The 22,304-nt window shown below is 47.5% G+C and overlaps 1 protein-coding gene across 2 annotated transcripts in view; it reads left to right on the forward strand.

Annotated features, from left to right (window-relative positions):
* The window catches only part of LOC119955461 (rab-like protein 6), a 143,434-nt gene that overhangs the window by 114,065 nt on the left and 7,065 nt on the right, over positions 1-22,304 (forward strand). Inside the window, exons 10-13 of one of the 2 annotated variants that reach the window (XM_038781656.1) lie at positions 3,719-3,860; positions 6,513-6,683; positions 9,394-9,754; positions 20,428-20,605. In XM_038781656.1, the coding sequence (XP_038637584.1) occupies positions 3,719-3,860; positions 6,513-6,683; positions 9,394-9,754; positions 20,428-20,605 (852 nt within the window). The remainder of the gene's footprint in view (positions 1-3,718; positions 3,861-6,512; positions 6,684-9,393; positions 9,755-20,427; positions 20,606-22,304) is intronic. The other variant, XM_038781657.1, reaches the window with a different exon arrangement.

Below are 22,304 nucleotides of genomic sequence, written 5' to 3' on the forward strand. Positions count from 1 at the left end.
CCTGCCCCTCCTCACACTCTCCACTCCCTCTCCTGTCCCTCCTCACACTCTCCACTCCCCCTCCTGCCCCTCCTCACACTCCACACTCCCTCCTCACACTCTCCACTCCCCCTCCTCACACTCCACACCCCCTCCTCACACTCTCCACTCCCTCTCCTGTCCCTCCTCACACTCTCCACTCCCCCTCCTGCCCCTCCTCACACCCCACACTCCCTCCTCACACTCTCCACTCCCCCTCCTGCCCCTCCTCACACTCCACACCCCCTCCTCACACTCTCCACTCCCTCTCCTGTCCCTCCTCACACTCTCCACTCCCCCTCCTCACACCCCACACTCCCTCCTCACACTCCACTCCCCCTCCTGTCCCTCCTCACACTCGCCACACCCCCTCCTGTCCCTCCTCACACTCCACTGCCCCTCCTCACACTCTCCACTCCCCCTCCTGTCCCTCCTCACACTCCACTGCCCCTCCTCACACTCCACTCCCCCTCCTGTCCCTCCTCATACTCGCCACACCCCCTCCTCCTCCTCACACTCCACACCCCCTCCTCCTCACACACCACACCCCCTCCTCACACTCCACTGCCCCTCCTCACACTCTCCACTCCCCCTCCTGCCCCTCCTCACACTCCACACCCCCTCCTCACACTCTCCACTCCCCCTCCTGTCCCTCCTCACACTCTCCACTCCCCCTCCTGCCCCTCCTCACACTCTCCACTCCCCCTCCTGCCCCTCCTCACACTCTCCACTCCCCCTCCTGCCCCTCCTCACACTCTCCACTCCCTCTCCTGTCCCTCCTCACACTCGCCACACCCCCTCCTCCTCCTCACACTCCACACCCCCTCCTCCTCACACACCACACCCCCTCCTGCCCCTCCTCACACTCCACTGCCCCTCCTCACACTCTCCACTCCCCCTCCTGCCCTCCTCACACGCCACACACCCTCCTGTCCCTCCTCACACTCTCCACTTCCCCTCCTCACACGCCACACCCCCTCCTCACACTCTCCACTCCTCCTGTCCCTCCTCACACTCTCCACTCCCCCTCCTGCCCCTCCTCACACTCTCCACTCCCCCTCCTGTCCCTCCTCACACTCCACACCCCCTCCTGCCCCTCCTCACACTCCACTCCCTCTCCTGCCCCTCCTCACACTCCACTCTCCCTCCTGCCCCTCCTCACACTCTCCACTCCCTCTCCTGTCCCTCCTCACACCCCACACCCCCTCCTCACACTCTCCACTCCCTCTCTTGTTCCTCCTCACACTCTCCACTCCCCCTCCTGCCCCTCCTCACACCACACTCCCTCCTCACACTCTCCACTCCCCCTCCTCACACTCCACACCCCCTCCTCACACTCTCCACTCCCTCTCTTGTTCCTCCTCACACTCTCCACTCCCCCTCCTGCCCCTCCTCACACCACACTCCCTCCTCACACTCTCCACTCCCCCTCCTCACACTCCACACCCCCTCCTCACACTCTCCACTCCCTCTCCTGTCCCTCCTCACACTCTCCACTCCCCCTCCTGCCCCTCCTCACACCCCACACTCCCTCCTCACACTCTCCACTCCCCCTCCTGCCCCTCCTCACACTCCACACCCCCTCCTCACACTCTCCACTCCTTCTCCTGTCCCTCTTCACACTCTCCACTCCCCCTCCTGCCCCTCCTCACACCCCACACTCCCTCCTCACACTCCCTCCTCACACTCCCTCCTCACATGTGGAGTTTTGCTGCAGCTTTATAAAACTCTAATTCGACCACACTTGGAATATTGTGTCCAGTTCTGGTCGCCTCATTATCGGAAGGATGTGGATCAAAAGATTTTTAAAATGTTAAAATTTAAAATGGAAGGATGTGGATGATTTGGAGTGGGTGCAGAGGTGATTTACCAGGATACTGCCTGGAATGGAGGCCATGTCTTATGAAGAAAGATTGAGGGAGCTAGGGCTTTTCTCACTGGAGCGAAGAAGGAAGAGATAGAGGTGTACAAGGTGATGAGAGACATGCATAGAGTGGATATCCAAACACTTTTCCCCAGGGCGGAAATGGCTGTCACGAGGGGACATAATTTTAAGTGATTGGAGGAAGGTATAGGGGAGATGTCAGCGGTCGGTTCTTTACACAGAGAGTGGTGGGTGTGTGGAATGCACTGCCAGCAGAGGTGGTGGAGTCAGAGTCATTAGGGACATTTAAGCGACTCTTAGACAGGTACATGGACAGCAATAAATTGAAGGGGTGTAGGTTAGGTTGGCCTTAGATTAGGATAAATAGTCGGCACAACATCATGGTCGAAGGACCTGTACTGTTCTCTCTGTTCTATAATAACCTTTAATGTGGGCTTGCTTAACTGCCTTCTGGAAATTCACGTACATCCACTGGTTAACCTTTATCCACAGAGCATAATGGGGCAGGTTTAGCACAGTGGGCTAAGACAGCTGGCTTGTAATGCAGAACAAGACCAGCAGCGCAGGTTCAATTCCCATCCCAGCCTCCCCGAACAGGTGCCGGAATGTGGCAACTAGGGGCTTTTCACAGTAAGTTCGTTGAAGTCTACTTGTGACAATAAGTGATTATTATTATTCCTTCCTCAAACAACTTCAGTAAGTTAGTTAAACATGATTTCCTTTTCCAAAACCATGCTCAATTACCTTGAGCTTATCCAAGTGCCCTGCTATAGCTTCTTTGATCATAGCTTCTAATATTCTCCCCATGACCGTGTTAAGCTAACTGACCATTAGTTTCCCGCTTTCTGTCTCCCTCCCTTTTTGATAAAGGAGCTACGTTTGCCATCTCCCAATTGAAGGACCTTTTCTGAATCTAGGGAGTTTTGGAAATGCACCAGCTAGTACACTAGTCACTTCTCTTCAGACCTTAGGATGAAGTTAATCAGAACCCGGGAGCTTGTCAGCCGCAGCACCAGCAATTTACTGAGTACCACTTCTCTGTTGAATAATTTTCCTTTCCTCCCTTCCATCTCCTCGTTTATAGCTATTCTTTTCTCCCTTTCCACCCTCATCCCCTGCTCTCTTTGTCCTCCTGAAGCTTCTTTGCCATTATCGTTGACTGTTCCTCTATTATCAAGACTCATGCTATTGACTCCTGCATTACCTCCTTGTCTCCTGTACCCTCTGTACTGGGAAACTCGACAGTCTCATAGTAAATAGGAACAGGAGGGGCCATACGGCCCTTCGAGCCTGCTCTGCCATTCATTATGATCATGGATGATTATCCAACTCAGTAACCTGTCCCTGTTTTCCCCCATATCCTTTGATTCCTTCAACCCAAGAGCTATATCCAACTCCTTCTTGAAAACATACAATGTTTTGGCCTTAACTACTTCCTGTGGTAACGAATCCCATAGGCCGACCACTCTCTAGGTGAAGACATTTCCCCTCATCTCTGTCCGAAATGGTCTACCCTGTATCTTCAGACTGTGACCCCTGGTTCTGGACACCCCCACCATCGGGAACATCCTTCTTGCACCTACCCTGTCTCATTCTGTTAGAATTTTATAGGTTTCTCTGCGATTTCCCCCTCATTCTTCTGAACGCCATCAATCTAATCCTAACTGACTCAATCTCTGTTCTTACATCAGCCCTGCCATTCCCATTGACTTGTAATGTCTCATTTTACCTGCCTTCTGTTCTGGTTCCTGCTCCTCCTCCTGCTATCTCCATAAAGTAAAACCTTCTGATGTAAGTTTTCTTCTGCAAATGCAGCTTTTCCAGTTTCCTCTGAAGGAGAAGTGAAGACACAGATTGTTGATGACTTTGTCCCTGAAGAAGGAATTGACAGGAGCTTCCTCGAGGATCCGACTCCTCAGAAGGAAAGTAGCAGTGGAACGCGGCAGGAAAGCGACAGGTAGGTATCTCGGGATAATCCAGTCAGACAATCACTGTGAAGAAGCAGCTCAGCATTCTAGGGACTTGGGACGTTTGTCCTACTCAGTTATTTATTACCGTTTCGATAATAGATGATAATCTCAGAAAATGAAACAATGGCAGTGACTGTGATTACAGTGGAGTGAGTGTCGTACAGAAGTAAGACTGTTAAGTAAGCTGAGTGGGATTTGTGCTGTGCAGGACAGTTTTCTACCAGAGTAAGGTTGTGAGGAATGTAAGAACTGACTGTAAAAGCTTCTATAGGTGTGTGAAGAGAAAAGGATTGGTGAAGATAAATGTAGGTTCCTGACAGTCAGAAACAGGGGAATGTGAATGGGGAACAAAAAAATGGCCGACCAACTAAATACACACTTTTGGTTCTGTTTTCACAAAGGAGGTCACAAATAATGTACCAGAAATGTTGGGGAACACAGGTTTAATGAGAGGGAAGAATGAAAAACATCAATATTACTGGGAAAATTAGTGGGAAATTGATGGGATTGAAGACTGGTAAACCCCTAGCGCCTGATAATCTGCATCCCAGAGTATTTAAAGAAATGGCCCTAGATGTAGTGGATACGTTGGTGATCATCTTCCAAGATTCTGTAGACTCTGGAACAGTTCCTACAGATTGGAGGGTAGCTAACGTAACCCATCTATTTAAAAAGGGAGGTAGAGAGAAAACAGGGAATTATCAACCAGTCAGCCTGACGTCAGTAGTGGGGAAAATTCTCGAGTCTATTTTAAAAGATTTAATAGCAGAGCACTTGGAAAACAGCAGCCAAATCATACAGAGTCAGCATGGATTCATGAAAGGGAAAGCATGCTTAACTAATCTACTGGAATCCTTTGAGGATGTAACTAGTAGAGTTGATGAGGGGGAGCCAGTGGATATGGTTTACTTGGACTTTCAGAGGCTTCAACAAAGTCCCACATAAGAGATTAGTGTGTTAAATTAAAGCGCAAGGGATTGGGGTAGTGTATTGAGATGGATACACTCTGCACTAATGGGTCATTTTCCAAATAGCAGGCAGTGACTAGTGGGGTACCACAAGAATCAGTGCTGGGATCCCAGCTATTCTCAATACATATCAATAATTTTGATATGAGAACTAAATGTAATATCTCTAAATTTGCAGATGACACAAAGCTAGGTGAGGGGGTGAGCTGTGAGGAGGATGCTGAGATGCATCAGTGTGATTTGGATAGGTTGAATGAGTGGGCAAATGCATGGCAGATGCGGGATACTGTGGATAAATGTGAGGTTATCCACTTGGGTAGCAAAAACCTGAATGGCGATAGATTGAGAGAGGGAAATGTGCAACGAGACCTGGGTGTCCTCGTACACCAGTCGCTGAAGGTAAGCATGCAGGTACAGTAGGCGGTAAAGAAGGCTGGCCTTCATTGGGCGAGGATTCGAGTACAGGAGCAGGGATGTCTTCCTGCAATTGTACAAGGTCTTGGTGAGGCTACACCTGGAATATTGTGCAGTTATGGTCTCCTTATCTGAGGAACGATGTTCTAGCCATAGAGGGAGTGTAACACAGGTTTACCAGAGTGATTCCTGAGATGGCAGAACTGACATAGGAGGAGAGATTGCTTAAAGATTATTTATATTTTATAGATTGAGTAAGTTGGGATGAAATTCACTGGAGTTCAGAAGAATTGTGGGGGCGGGAGTATCTCATAGAAATCTATACAATTCTCACAGGATTAGACAAGGTGGATGCAAGAAGGATGTTCCTGATGGTGGGAGAGGCCAGAACCAGGGGCCAGAGTCTGATGATACAGGGTAGACCAGGGGTGGGCAAACTACGGCCCGCGGGCCGCATGCGGCCCGCCAAAGGTATTTCTGCGGCCCACCAAGTCATTAAAAAAAAAAAAAAAAAAAAATTTTTTTCTTTAAAAAATTTTTTTTATTTTTTTTAAAGGTTAATGGGTGGGGGGGCTGTTGGGTTACTTACTGGTATAGGGTGGATACGTTGACTTGAGTAGGGTGATCATTGCTTGGCACAACGTCGAGGGCCGAAGGGCCTGTTCTGTGCTGTACTGTTCTATGTTCTATATGAGGCGCCCACAATCATAACCGGGTGAAGTAATTATTTTACTTAATATACTATGCGGCCCTTTGTGAATTGTGAATTTCTGAATGCGGCCCTTGCACGGAAAAGTTTGCCCACCCCTGGGGTAGACTATCTAGGACTGAGGTGAGGAGAAGTTTATTCACCCAGTGTGAGTGGTCAGCCTCTGGAATTTGCAACAGGGAGCAGTGTGGCCAAATCATTGTATGTTTTCAAGAAGCAGTAAAATATAGCACTTGGGGCGAAAAGGATCAAAGGATATGGAATATGAAAAAAGGATCAACGGTGGGAACAGGCAGTTGAGTTAATCAGCCATGATCACAATGAATGGCAGAGCAGGCTCGAAGAATGGCCTCTTCCTATTTCCTTTGTTTCTTGGTGATGAGTGAGAGTGGGGGTCACTGTTGGTGGACTGGGGAGGTGCTGTCGTTGGGGTGATTGCACAGTTGCCGCCTGCCACCATCTTAGCTTGAGCTGAGTGACGCATTTGTGTAATTGGTTTAACAGCTGTGACTCACCTACTAATCGCTGCTTGCCTCACTCTACTGCAGTGATGGCGAGAGGAGAGGAAATCCCATGGTAGCTGCATTCCAGGATGACTTGGATCTCGATGACCAGATCCTGAAGAATCCCAGTGTGAAGTCGCAGGTTCCCAGTAAAGACATAACGCTTTCCAGTGATGACGATGAGAGTGCAAAGGTCACCACTCACCTACCAAAACGGTCAGTGCTTCATCAACAGTTGTTTTTCATTTGTGGCATGGGTGTGTCTGTTGTATGTGGCCCCAGGGGTGGCGGCCTGGCTGGGGGACCTGTATGACTTCCTTCAGCTGGAAAGGGTCAAGTTTGAATTGAAGGGATCAGCGGAGGGCTTTGAGACACGGTGGGGACTGTTGAAAATGAAAATCGCTTATTGTCACGAGTAGGCTTCAATGAAGTTACTGTGAAAAGCCCCTAGTCGCCACATTCCGGCGCCTGTCCGGGGAGGCTGGTATGGGAATCGAACCGTGCTGCTGGCCTGCTTGGTCTGCTTTAAAAGCCAGCGATTAGCCCTGTGAGCTAAACCAGCCCCTGACCATGTTTGAGGAATTGTTTGTCGCGGGTGAAAAGGGGGAAAATTGCACCTACTGTGAACTGTGGGAGTGTTGACAATGTTACTGATTTGTGTTTTTGTACTTTGGAATAAAATACACTTTTTAAAAAAAGAAGACAGTTTTCAGACTTGAGAAAGTATCGAGTTATATACTCCGGCTTGACAGTAGGAGTACTATTCGGTGGACTTGTATTAATGACCTGGACATGGATACGCAGAGCACACTTCTGAAGTTTGGTCATATTTTGAAATTTGGAAATGTCGTAAATAATCAGGTGGATAGTGTCAGATTTCAGGAGGGTGTTGCCTGGTGAATTAATGATGTGGAGATGCCGGCGTTGGACTGGGGTGAGGACAGTAAGAAGTCTTACAACACCAGGTTAAAGTCCAACATGTTTGTTTCAAATCGCTAGCTTTCGGAGCACTGCTCCTTCCTCAGGTGAATGAAGAGGAATGTTCCAGAAACATATATACAGACAAAGTCAAAGATGCCAGACAATGCTTAGAATGCGAGCATTGCAGGTAATTAAGTCTTTACAGATCTAGAGAGAGGGGTAATCCCAGGTTAAAGAGGTGTGAATTGTCTCAAGCCAGGACAGTTGGTAGGATTTTGCAAGCCCAGGCCAGATGGTGGGGGTGAATGTAATGCGACATGAATCCCAGGTCCCGGTTGAGGCTGTACTCATGTATGCGGAACTTGGCTATAAGTTTCTGCTCGGCGATTCTGCTTTGTCGCGCGTCCTGAAGGCTGCCTTGGAGAACGCTTACCCGAAGATCAGAGACTGAATGCCCTCGACTGCTGAAGTGTTCCCCGACTGGAGGGGAACATTCCTGCCTGGTGATTGTCATTCATCCGTTGTCGGGACATCCTTTCCTGCAGCGTACGAGGTAGACAACGTTGGCCGAGTCGCACAAGTATGTACCGCGTACCTGGTGGGTGGTGATTTCACGTGTTACCCATATTGATGATCCGGCACATCTTGCAGAGATTCCCATGGCAGGGTTGTGTGGTGTCGTGGTCGAAATAGGCTGCTTGGTGAAATAGGCAGATACATGGTGGGTGAAATTTAATGCTGAGAAGTGTGAAGTGATAGAATTTGGTATAAGAATGAGGAGAGGCAATATAAACAAAATGGTCCAGCTCTACAGGAGGTGCAGGAGTAGGGATCTGGGGTGTATGTACACAAATCTTTAACGGTGCCAGGGCACATTGAGAAAGTTGCTTTTACAAAAATCATGTTGAGTGAGTTATTGGAGAATAGAACAAGGAGGTTAGGCTGAATCTCTGTGACAGGCTGGTTAGGTCTCAGCCAGAGTTTTGTGTTCAATTCATGGGAACCACACTTCAGGAGAAAAACCTTGGAGAGGGTAAAGAGGAGATTTCCTCGAATGGGAACAGGGGTGAAGGAGAGACTGTTCTCCTTGGAGCAAAGCAGGTTTAACGGAGATGTTCTTTTGAAAGAACTCTCCAATTTGTCTCACCGTAGTCTGGCAACATTCTCCTTTTCAGGAATTTATCCCTCATCGTGCGAAACCAACTCATCACAACTTCCTTGCGGCTCTTTTTCCAATCATGCTACACCCACGTCCTCTGATTGCCAACTTTAACTGCCACTGGAAATGGCTTCTTATTTACCAGATCAAGAATGAGAGGTGATCTTATTGAGACATATAACATTCTGAGGGGCTTGTTGAGAGTGTGTTTTTCCCTTGTGGGGGAATCTCTGACTAATTCTGAGACTAATTCTTTTGAAAGAGCTGCTGGAGGCCCAATGGCCACATTCTGTGCTGTAGGATACTCTGAGTGTTTTTAATAATGAAACACCGACAAGCGGACCGCAATATTCCAAATTCATGATTGCCTGCAGCAAATACTGACTGGCTGTAGTGTCAGCGAGCTTTCCTGGGTGCACAAAGCCTCTCCAAAACAGTTATTGTTCACACGAAAGGCAAACTATACCTGGGGCTGACTGTTTGACTAAGGGATCATTATATTCGAGCTCAAATCTGTCAGCCTCCCAGCACTCACCCCCCTACTGTCCATATTGGACATGCACATGTTAATATTGTTCTCCTTCAATCCCAAAGAGCAGAAGTGGGTAAAGGAGGGGAGTTCTAATGCTCATGTGGATAGGAAGCTCGATTAATGTATGTTCCTTCAAATCCCTGCCCCCCCCCCACTCTGCCGCGGGATCTGCCTGAGTGACACTGTGCCTATTATTCAGCAGCAAATGCTTCGGAGAAACCGTTTAGCAGCATGGGTGTTTCTCTTCATTTTGTATTTATATTATTTGTATTATTTTGTCCATTTGTATTTATATTATTTCCCTTTTTCTTCAGGGCTTCCAAAAGTTTATTGAAATCCCAGAACAGAGCTCCAACCAAAGCCTTCGAACAGCACCCTAGCATCAGCTCACCTGCCCCCATCCAGGCAGAACATCTCAACAGCAGCACAAACCCAGCCTCCAGCCTTCCCGGGAACAACTCCCTGATCTCAGGCCCATCCTTGTGCTCCCCACTCATCCCACTGTCTGCTCCACTCCACAGGACTGAAACCACAGGTCAGAGCAAATCTAAAACACAAGAATACATGGAGTCGTCTGAGAGTGATCCCGAGGGGCCCATCGCCAAACAGTTGCTGTCTTTTATCATGGATGACCCCGACTTCGAGAGTGACGATTCCAACAAAAAAAACACAATTGTACGTTTTGTTCTCAGTCTTTACTTTTTAAAACATCCTTTTGTTTCTAGTGTGTGGTGTTGGACTAGTCAATGTGAGGAGAGGAATAAAATAGAGTTCATTTCAAGCACCCAACATTAGTGTCTAGCACACAGGAATCAGCTACATCATTGATACTTAGTGAAGCTCCGCCAGTGCCTCTGTTCTGCGGCGCACTTGAAATGAAATGAAAATCGCTTATTGTCACGAGTAGGCTTCAAATGAAGTTACTGTGAAAAGCCCCTAGTCACCACATTCCGGCGCCTGTCCGGGGAGGCTGGTACAGGAATCAAACCGTGCTGCTGGCCTGCTTGGTCTGCTTTAAAAGCCAGCGATTTAGCCCAGTGAGCTAAACCAGCCCCTGGTTTGCTGAACCATTGAGATTTCTCCAAATTCTGCACCAGTCACAGAGGCTGGTGGGTGTCTGGAACTTGCTGCCTAAGTTGGCGGTTGAGGCTGAAGCGTAGAACTCATTTAAACCGTACCTGGATCTGCATCTGAAGTGCTGTAACCTGTACAGCTATGGTCCAGGTGTTGGAAAGTGGGATTAAAATCAGCAGCTAGTTTCTTTCTTTTCTCCTTTTTTTTGACCAGCACCGAGGCGATGGACTGAATGGCCTCTTTCTGTGTTGTAACTTACATAGAACATAGAACAGAACAGGCCCTTCGGCCCTCGATGTTGTGTCGAGCATTGTCCGAAATCAAGATCAAGCTATCCCACTCCCTGTCATTCTGGTGTGCTCCATGTGCCTATCCAATAACCACTTGAAAGATCCTAAAGTGTCCAACTCCACTATCACAGCAGGCAGTCCATTCCACACCCTAACCATTCTCTGAGTAAAGAACCTACCTCGGATATCCCTCCTATATCTCCAACCCTGAACCTATAGTTATGCCCCCTTGTAACAGCTACATCCACCCTAGGAAATAGTCTATGAACGTCCACTCTATCTATCCCCCTCATCATCTTATAAACCTCTATTAAGTCACCTCTCATCCTCCTCCGCTCCAAAGAGAAAAGCCCTAGCTCCCTCAACCTTTCCTCATAAGACCTATCCTGCAAACCAGGCAGCATCCTGGTAAATCTCCTTTGCACTCTTTCCAATGCTTCCACATCCTTCCTATAGTGAGGTGACCAGAACTGCTTCTAACATTATGACGTAAGAGTGGGCAGGACATTCCATCCATCCAGTCCAGGCTTGTTCTGGGTACTGTCTGAGACCCAGCACCTCTCTCTCAGAGCCAGTACCCCGCTCACTATCACTAATCAGAGTGCTCAACAATTCTCTTGCTTCTGTTTCGTCACTCTGAAGTTCTGAAGAAGACTCAGTGTTAACTCGGTTTCTCTCTTCATGAAATGCTGCCAGATACACGTTCTGTTTACGTTTATATTTTCTGTAATGCGACATGAATCCCAGGTCCCGGTTGAGGCCGCACTCATGTGCGGAACTTAGCTATAAGTTTCTGCTTGGCGATTCTGCGTTGTCGCGCGTCCTGAAGGCCGCCTTGGAGAACGCTTACCCGGAGATCAGAGGCTGAATGCCCTCGACTGCTGATGTGTTCCCCGACTGGAAGGGAACATTCCTGCCTGGTGATTGTCCAACGCGCCAACGGTTCCAACGCGCCACAGCAAAAAACCACACGACCTACTCAGAAGACAAACACGGGACACAACCGACAGAGTACCCTTCGTCGTCCAGTACTTTCCTGGAGCGGAGAAACTACGACATCTTCTTCACAGCCTTCAACACCTCATCGATGAAGATGAACATCTTGCCAAAGTCATCCCCACACCCCCACTACTTGCCTTCAAACAACCGTACAACTTCAAACAAACCATTGTTTGCAGCAAACTACCCAACCTTCAGAACAGTGACCACGACACTACACAACCCTGCCATGGCAATCTCTGCAAAACGTGCCAGATCATCAACATGGATACCACGATTATACGTGAGAACACCACTCACCAGGTGCGTGATACATACTCGTGCGACTCGACCAATGTAGTCTACCTCATACGCTCCAGGAAAGGATGTCCCGAAACGTGGTACATTGGCGAGACCATGCAGACGCTGCGACAATGAATGAACGGACATCACACGACAATCACCAGGCAGGAATGTTCCCTTCCAGTCAGGGAACACTTGGAGCAGTCAAGGGCATTCAGCCTCTGATCTCCGGGTAAGCGTTCTCCAAGGCAGCCTTCAGGACGAGCGACAACGCAGAATCGCTGAGCAGAAATTTATAGCCAAGTTCCGCACACATGAGTTCGGCCTCAACCGGGACCTGGGATTCATGTCGCATTACCGTGTTAAGGTACTGGAGCTGGAGCTGGATGAACTTCGGATCATCCGGGAGGCAGAGGGGGTTATAGAGAAGAGTTACAGGGAGGTAGCCACACCAAAGGACAACTGGACAAGAGTAGCTGGGTTACAGTCAGGGGAAAGAAAACTAACAGGCAGACAGTGCAGGGATCCCTCGTGGCCGTTCCCCTTCAAAACAAGTATACCGTTTTGGATGCTGTTGGGGGGGATGACCTACCGATGGGTTGAAGTGTGTATACTTTAATGCAAGAAGCATCAGGAATAAGGTGGGTGAACTTAAGGCATGGATCGGTACTTGGGACTACGATGTGGTGGCCATCACGGAAACTTGGATAGAAGAGGGGCAGAAATGATTGTTGGAGGGCCCTGGTTATAGATGTTTCAACAAGATTAGGGAGGATGGTAAAAGAGGTGGGGGGGTGGCATTGTTAATTAGAGATAGCATAACAGCTGCAGAAAGGCAGTTCGAGGGGGATCTGCCTACTGAGGTAATATGGGTTGAAGTTAGAAATAGGAAAGGAGCAGTCACCTTGTTGGGAGTTTTCTATAGGCCCCCCAATAGCAGCAGAGATGTGGAGGAACAGATTGGGAAACAGAGTTTGGAAAGGTGCAGAAGTCACAGGGTAGTAGTCTTGGGTGACTTCAACTTCCCAAACATTGAGTGGAAATTCTTTAGATCAAATAGTTTGGATGGGGTAGTGTTTGTGCAGTGTGTCCAGGAAGCTTTTCTAACACAGTATGTAGATTGTCCGACCAGAGGGGAGGCCATATTGGATTTAGTACTTGGTAATGAACCAGGGCAGGTGATAGATTTGTTAGTGGGGGAGCATTTTGGAGGTAGTGACCACAATTCTGTGACTTTCACTTTAGTTATGGAGAGGGATAGGTGCGTGCAACAGGGCAAGGTTTATAATTGGGGGAAGGGTAAATACAATGCTGTCAGACAAGAATTGAAGTGCAGAAGTTGGGAACATAGACTGTCAGGGAAGGACACAAGTGAAATGTGGAACTTAAGACCATAAGACATAGGAGTGGAAGTAAGGCCATTCGGCCCATCGAGTCCACTCCGCCATTCAATCATGGCTGATGGGCATTTCAACTCCACCTACCAGCATTCTCCCCATAGCCCTTAATTCCTCGCGACATCAAGAATTTATCTATCTCTGCCTTGAAGCCATTTAGCGTCCCGGCCTCCACTGCACTCCGCGGCAACGAATTCCACAGGCCCACCACTCTCTGGCTGAAGAAATGTCTCCGCATTTCTGTTCTGAATTTACCCCTCTAATTCTAAGGCTGTGCCCACGGGTCCTCGTCTTCTCGCCTAACGGAAACAGTTTCTTTGCGTCCACCCTTTCTAAGGCATGTATTATCTTGTAAGTTTCTATTAGATCTCCCCTTAACCTTCTAAACTCCAATGAATACAATCCCAGGATCCTCCGCCGTTCATCATATGTTAGACCCGCCATTCCAGGGATCATCCGTGTGAAGGGGCAGCAGGGTAGCATGGTGGTTAGCATAAATGCTTCACAGCTCCAGGGTCCCAGGTTCGATTCCCGGCTGGGTCACTGTCTGTGTGGAGTCTGCACGTCCTCCCCCTGTGTGCGTGGGTTTCCTCCGGGTGCTCCGGTTTCCTCCCACAGTCCAAAGATGTGCGGGTTAGGTGGATTGGCCATGCTAAATTGCCCGTAGTGTCCTTAAAAAAGTAAGGTTAATGGGGGGGGGTTGTTGGGTTACGGGTATAGGGTGGATACGTGGGTTTGAGTAGGGTGATCATGGCTCGGCACAACATTGAGGACCAAAGGGCCTGTTCTGTGCTGTACTGTTCTATGTTCCTCTATGAATCTCCGCTGGACACGCTCCAGTGCCAGTATGTCCTTCCTGAGATGTGGGGCCCAAAACTGGACACAGTACTCCAAATGGGGCCTAACCAGAGCCTTATAAAGGCTCAGTAGCACATCGCTGCTTTTATATTCCAACCCTCTTGAGATAAATGACAACATTGCATTCGCTTCCTTAATCACAGATTCAACCTGCATGTTTACCTTTAGGGAATCCTCAACTAGCACTCCCAGATCCCTTTGTACTTTGGCATTATGAATTTTCTCACCGTTTAGAAAGTAGTCTATGCCTGGATTCTTTTTTCCAAAGTGCAAGACCTCACATTTTCTCACGTTGAATTGCATCAGCCATTTCCTGCACCACTCTCCCAAACTGTCTAGATCCTTCTGCAGCCTCCCCACTTCCTCAGCACTACCTGCCTGACCACCTAACTTCGTATCATCGGCAAACTTTGCTAGAATGCCCCCAGTCCCTTCATCCAGATCATTAATATACATGGTGAACAGCTGTGGCCCCAACACTGAACCCTGTGGGACACCGCTGGTCACCGGCTGCCATTCCGAAAAAGAACCTTTTATCCCAACTCTCTGCCTTCTGTCAGACAGCTAATCCTCAACCCATGCCAGTAGCTCACCTCGAACACCATGGGCCCTCACCTTACTCAGCAGCCTCCTGTGTGGCACCTTATCAAAGGCCTTTTGGAAGCCAGATAGACCACATCCACTGGGTTTCCCTGGTCTAACCTACTTGTCACCTCCTCAAAGAATTCTAACAGGTTCGTCAGGCACAACCTCCCCTTACTAAATCCATGTTGACTTGTTCTAATCCGACCCTGCTCTTCCAAGAATTTAGAAATCTCATCCTTAACGATCGATTCTAGAATTTTACCAACAACCGAGGTTAGGCTAATTGGCCTATAATTTTCCATCTTTTGTCTTGATCCTTTCTTGAACAAGGGGGTTACAACAGCGATCTTCCAATCGTCCGGGACTTTCCCTGACTCCAGTGATTTTTTAAAGATCTCAACCAACGCTTCCGCTATTTCTTCAGCCACCTCTCTCAGAACTCTAGGGTGTAGCCCATCGGGGCCAGGAGATTTGTCAATTTTAAGACCTTTTAGCTTTTTTAGCACCATCTCTTTTGTAATGGCAACCATACTCAACTCAGCCCCCTGACCCTCTATAATTTTTGGGATATTACTCATGTCTTCCACTGTGAAGACAGATGCAAAGTACTTATTAAGTTCTCCAGCCATTTCCTCGCCTCCCATCACTAGCCTTCCGGAATCAGTTTGAATTGGCCCAATGTCTACTTTGGCCTGTCGTTTGTTTCTTATGTATTGAAAGAAACTTTTACTATCATTTCTTATATTACTGGCTAGCCTGCCTTCATATTTGATCCTCTCCTTCCTTATTTGTCGCTTTGTTAACCTCTGTTTGTTTTTGTAGCCTTCCCAATCTTCTGTTCAAGGAACAGGTACTGCGTGTCTTTGATATGTATGTCCCTGTCAGGCAGGGAAGAGATGGTCGAGTGAGGGAACCATGGTTGACAAGAGAGGTTGAATGTCTTGTTAAGAGGAAGAAGGAGACTTGTGTAAGGCTGAAGAAACAAGGTTCAGACAGGGCGCTGGAGGGATACAAGATAGCCAGGAGGGAACTGAAGAAAGGGATTAGGAGAGCTAAGAGAGGGCATGAAAAATCTTTGGCGGGTAGGATCAAGGAAAACCCCAAGGCCTTTTACACATATGTGAGAAATATGAGAATGACTAGAGCAAGGGTAGGTCCGATTAAGGACAGTAGCGGGAGATTGTGTATTGAGTCTGATGAGATAGGAGAGGTCTTGAATAAAGTATTTTTCTTCAGTATTTACAAACGAGAGGGGCCATATTATTGGAGAGGACAGCGTGAAGCAGACTGATAAGCTTGAGGAGGTACTTGTCAGGAAGGAAGATGTGTTGCGCGTTTTGAAAAACTTGAGGATAGACAAGTCCCCCGGGCCTGACGGGATATATCCAAGGATTCTATGGGAGGCAAGAAATGAAATTGCAGAGCCGTTGGCAATGATCTTTTCGTCCTCGCTGTCAACAGGGGTGGTACCAGAGGATTGGAGAGTGGCGAATGTCGTGCCCCTGTTCAAAAAAGGGAATAGGTATAACCCTGGGAATTACAGGCCAGTTAGTCTTACTTCGGTGGTAGGCAAAGTAATGGAAAGGGTACTGAGGGATAGGATTTCTGAGCATCTGGAAAGGCATTGCTTGATTAGGGATAGTCAGCACGGATTTGTGAGGGGTAGGTCTTGCCTTACAAGTCTTATTGACTTCTTTGAGGAGGTGACCAAGCATGTGGATGAAGGTAAAGCAGTGGATGTAGTGTACATGGATTTTAGTAAGGCATTTGATAAGGTTCCCCATGGTAGACTTATGCAGAAAGTAAGGAGGCATGGGATAGTGGGAAATTTGGCCAGTTGGATAACAAACTGGCTAACCGATAGAAGACAGAGAGTGGTGGTGGATGGCAAATATTCAGCCTGGAGCCCAGTTATCAGTGGCGTACCGCAGGGATCAGTTCTGGATCCTCTGCTGTTTGTGATTTTCATTAACGACTTGGATGAGGGAGTTGAAGGGTGGGTCAGTAAATTTGCAGATGATACGAAGATTGGTGGAGTTGTGGATAGTGAGGAGGGCTGTTGTCGGCTTCAAAGAGACATAGATAGAATGCAGAGCTGGGCTGAGAAGTGGCAGATGGAGTTTAACCCTGACAAGTGTGAGGTTGTCCATTTTGGAAGGACAAATATGAATGCGGAATACAGGGTTAATGGTAGGGTTCTTGGTAATGTGGAGGAGCAGAGAGATCTTGGGGTCTATGTTCATAGATCTTTGAAAGTTGCCACTCAAGTGGATAGAGCTGTGAAGAAGGCCTATGGTGTGCTAGCGTTCATTAGCAGAGGGATTGAATTTAAGAGCCGTGAGGTGATGATGCAGCTGTACAAAACCTTGGTCAGGCCACATTTGGAGTACTGTGTGCAGTTCTGGTCACCTCATTTTAGGAAGGATGTGGAAACCTTGGAAAAGGTGCAAAGGAGATTTACCAGGATGTTGCCTGGAATGGAGAGTAGGTCATACGAGGAAAGGTTGAGGGTGCTAGGCCTTTTCTCATTAGAACGGAGAAGGATGAGGGGCGACTTGATAGAGGTTTATAAGATGATTAGGGGAATAGATAGAGTAGACAGTCAGAGACTTTTTCCCCGGGTGGAACACACCATTACAAGGGGACATAAATTTAAGATAAATGGTGGAAGATATAGAGGGGATGTCAGAGGTAGGTTCTTTACCCAGAGAGTAGTGGGGGCATGGAATGCACTGCCTGTGGAAGTAGTTGAGTCGGAAAAGTTAGGGACCTTCAAGCGGCTATTGGATAGGTACATGGATTAGGGTAGAATAATGGAGTGTAGGTTAACTTCTTAAGGGCAGCACGGTAGCATTGTGGATAGCACAATTGCTTCACAGCTCCAGGGTCCCAAGTTCGATTTCGACTTGGGTCACTGTCCGTGTGGAGTCTGCACATCCTCCCCGTGACTGCGTGGGTTTCCTCCGGGTACTCCGGTTTCCTCCCACAGTCCAAAGATGTGCAGGTTGGGTGGATTGGCCATGAAAAATTGTCCAAAATCCTATAATTAACCTAGGACAAAAGTTCGGCGCAACATCGTGGGCCGAAGGGCCTGTCCTGTGCTGTATTTCTCTATCTATCTATTACATTCATCCCCCACCATCTGGCCTGGGCTTGCGAAATCCAACCAACTGTCCTGGCTTGAGACAATTCACACCTCTTTAACCTGGCGTTACCCCTGTCTCTGCATCTGTAAAGATTTAATTACCTGCAAATGCTTTCATTCTAAGCATTGTCCGGCATCTTTGACTTTGTCTATATATATATATTTATATATATGTTTCTGGAACATTTCTCTTCATTCACCTGAGGAAGGAGCAGTGCTCCGAAAGCTAGTGTTTGAAACAAACCTGTTGGACTTTAACCTGGTGTTGTAAGACTTCTTACTGTTTTTCAATGAAGACCAGATTCTAATCAGCAGGTTTCAAGGGGATGGCGGTTATTGCTCGAACGGTATTGAGACCTCAGATGTAAATCTGCTTTTACAATTAGGGAGAAAACAGTTCCCAATTAGACTTCCAGGTACTTTGGCTATAAACAAGTCACCAGACCAGACTCTTGACTAATTTCTAATTCTATTCCGAGGCCTGTTTTTATACATGGACAGATTTATGTAGCTATTTCCAGACTGAGAAGTTCTAATTCCGTTAAAAGCTTTGGTGAAAGAATAACAAGAAACACTTGTTTTTAAAGAAACACTGTTACAATAAGGATGCTAATTTGACCCAAATATCATGTTATATTTACCATATTCTTCAGTCCGAATGGTGAGAACATGGAACTTGCTGCCACATGGAGTGATTGAGGCAAATGGCGTAGATGTAATAGGAGAAGACTTGTCTCGGCTATCACACACCAAATGGCTGTGTCTGTGCTTTAGGTTACATATGAATTAGGAGCAGCAGTAGGCCATTCAGCCCTTCAAGACTGCTGCACTATTTGATAAAGATCATGGCTGGTCTGGGTGTGGTCTCAACTCTACTTTCCTGTCCACCCCCGATTATCTTTGACTCCCTTGTTTATCAAGAATCTATCTCACTTAGCGTGGAATGACCCAGCCCCCACTGCTCTCTGGAGAAGAGAACTCCACAGAATAAACACCCTCTGAGAGAAAACAAAATCTCCTCACTTCCATCTTAAATAGAAGATCTCTTATTTTTAAACCGTGGGGCGGCACGGTAGCACAGTGGTTAGCACTGCTGACTCACAGCTCCAAGGTTCCAGGTTTGATTCCCGCTTGGGTCACTATCTGTGTGGTGTTTGCATGTTTTCCCCGTGTGTGTGTGGGTTTCCTCCGGGTGCTCTGGTTTCCTCCCACAGTCCAAAGAAGTGCAGGTTAGGTGGATTGGCCATGCTAAATTACCCCATAGCGTCCAAAAAATGTTAGGTGGGGTTACTGGGCTATGGGGATAGGGTGGAGGTGTAGGCTTAAGTAGGGAGCTCTTTCCAGGGGTTGGTGCAGACTCGATGGGCCGAATTGCCTCCTGCACTGTAAATTCTAATTCTATGGTTCCATGTTTCTGATTCTAGTCTCTCCCACAAGGGGAATCCTCCTTTCAACATCCACCCTGGCATGTCCCTTCCGAATCTTTTATATTTCGATAAGATCACCTCTCATCCTTCTAAACTGGCCCTCTATTTAGAGTACCCAATTCATTTTTTCCAATTAAGGGGTTATTTAGCATGTTCAATCCACCTACCCTGCACATCTTTGGGTTGTGGAGGCGAAACCCACACAAACATGGGGAGAATGTGCAAACTCCACACGGACAGTGACCCAGACCTCGAACCTGAGACCTCAGCGTCGAGAGGCAACAGTGCTAACCATGCTGCCCCCATAAACTGTTTTTAATGCAATTATATCCTTTCTTAAGTGAGGGGACCAAAACTGTACACAGTACTCCAGATGTGGCCTCACCAATGCTCTGTACAATTGCAGCAAAGCTTCCCCACTTTTATATTCAATTTCCCTTGAAATCAATACCAACATTCCGTTTCCCTTCCTAATCACTTGCTGTAGCCGCACAGTAACCTTCTGTGATTCATGTACTGGGACACCCGGATCCCATTGTACCTCACAGTCCTGCAATCTCTCACCATTAAATAATCTGCTGCTTTCTGTTCTTCCGACCGAAGTGGGCAAGTTCACATTTCCTCATATTCTATTCCATCTGCATTTTTTTACCCACTCACATAAGGAATCTGCAACGGGTTATTGATAGGATACATCCTCGCACAACTTATTATCCTAACTATCTTTGTGTCATCAACAAATATTGCTCCCATACGCTTGGTCCCTTCAGCCAAGTTGTTGCTCTCGGTTGTGAATAGTTGAGGTTATTTTTGATATTGCCGCTTTCACATCGTCAAAATTGCCCAAAGTGCTCCACAGCCCAGTCATATTCTATTGAAGTGTAGTCACTGTTGAAATGTAGCAGCCAATCCTCACACAGTCAATGACCACAGTCATGCAATAATAGAGAAATAATCTGTTGGTTGACCCAAGGCACCAGGAAGAACTGTACTTTTTTTGAAATAGGATCTTTGACGTCCATGTGACCATGGCTTAATGACTCATCTGAATGAGGGCACCTGTTGGAGTGCAGCATTTCCCTCAGCACTGCTCTAAGTGTCAGATAGACGAGGCACTCCGTCCTCGGGAATGGGATTTGAAGCTGCACCATTCTGACTTGGAAGTGAGAGTGTTGCGACTGAGCTGGAGTTGTTCCGTTCACCTGAAGTCTCACTCCTTGTCCTTTTTTCTTTCTCTTCTCCCATCTCCCCATCCCAAGTAGTAACTGTTGACTTGTGATGCTTCTTATAGGAGGTGTTCCCGATTCGAGAGGACAGCTCCGAACTCTCCAACGATGACTTCAGTGCAGCACAGCTCAGCACACCAGTGAAAGCCCAGGCCAGAGCCATGAAGCCAACCACTGACCTCGACTTGTTTGGTTTGGGCATTGATAATAAAAGCCCTGCAGCCCCAGAAAGCAGCGATGAAGGTGACATGAAGTGTTCGATAAATGTTTTTAGTTTATTAATGGGTGGAGTAGGCCTGGGTTTTATCACAGGACATGGCAATGCTAGCAAAACTTGGATGAAGTTCACCAGTGTTAGATTGGGTGTAGGGCACTGGATTATTGGCAAGATCCAGTTCCTCCAATGCATTTCATTTTTTCTGATATCAGGAGCAACAGATTCGATGATTCCCTCTCTTCCCATGAAAGCTGCAATTGTGTGTTTGCTTGTATTCTCAGTGTAAATGTGTGGACCATGATTATATTTACAGGAGAGTGGCAAGGGAGCACTCTGAATTGATCCCAGACACATGTATCCCATATATATGCTTTCTAATACCCTTCTGCCTAACTCCCTTTGTCAGTGCCATCAAACTGGTCACTGTGTGCATTCTGAATAGTCACGAGGGATTAAATCAGTCATTTAGGCCTCTAATGGGCTGACCTCAAAGCACTCTTGGCCTGTCAAGCAATAACTTGCCAAACCTCATAGTCAACAAATACCCTAGGACTGACAAAAAAATAGGGTCTAGTCTCCGATGCGCGTGAAAATTTCTTAATAATTGTCGAAGTTGAGAATGGAACCAAGCTTTCAGGGCAGTGGCTATTGGTGCCAAGTGTCCCAGGGTACGTAATGGCGTAGTGGTCAAGTAGAATCTGTGGAGAGGCTGGAGAGAGGACCCCTCCCCACTGGAAAGAGGGCCCTGGTCCCCTAAAAATCGCCCCCGCCCCAGAGAGAGGGCCTTTTCTCCCCCACCCAAGAGAGGACCATTCCCTCAGAGAGGGTGTCAAGGCTGTGTACACTGCAGGAAGAGTGCTATAAATAAAAATCTTGAGGTCCCAATATATCTGGAGATCTTGAAGTGTAGTGGACAGGTTCTGAACATCATCAGCACTGTAATTTCAGGTTGTTACTGAAGCAAGTAGAATGTGCAATTAACAGTGCCGTGATGAGTATGAGGAGGCCATACTTCCCCTCGACCCTGCTCCGCCATTCAATAAGGGCTGAACCTTGCCCTCAATTCCGCTGTTCTTTCCAGTCTCCATATCTGTTGATTACCTTCGAATCCAAAATCCTGTGGATCTCAGTCCTGAATGGACCAATTTATTGAACACACATGGTAGAGAATTTCATAGTTTCACAGCCCTCTGAGGGAATAAATCTCTCCTCATCTCAGTCCAAAATATGGCCCCTCGTTCCCAACTGTCCTGCTGGGGTAAGCTTTCTCTCAGTGTCTGCCCTGTCAAAACCCTTCTCATAATCCTGTATACTTCAAGAAGATCACCATTCTTCTAAACTCCAGAGAGTTTTGGATCGTTCCAAAAAAGCAATAGTGCCTCTCTGATTGCTTGCTGTATCCACATGCTAACTTTGTCTTTTACGGCTCTGCAGCCTTGCCGATCAGTCACATCTGCTAAGTATAATGTGGAGTTCAGTCCACTTTGAGCAGAGCTGCGGATGCATCGTAGGTCATCGTTCACTGATACAGAGCTGCTGCATGCTCCTTCCTGCAATTTCACTTTTCTGTAGCAATCTGAAGGTGTATTTCTTCACGTTTCTTGAGCTCCAGCGTGGATGCTTCGGCGCCAAGTGCTTTGGTCACTTGCAGGCTGGTGCAGGAATCCCACATGCATGAACCCGGTGTTGCGGCCTGTATAGGCCCCAACTCCCCCAAAACCAGCC

The sequence above is a fragment of the Scyliorhinus canicula genome, chromosome 21, assembly GCF_902713615.1.
Source record: "Scyliorhinus canicula chromosome 21, sScyCan1.1, whole genome shotgun sequence".
Classification (NCBI taxonomy): domain Eukaryota; kingdom Metazoa; phylum Chordata; class Chondrichthyes; order Carcharhiniformes; family Scyliorhinidae; genus Scyliorhinus; species Scyliorhinus canicula.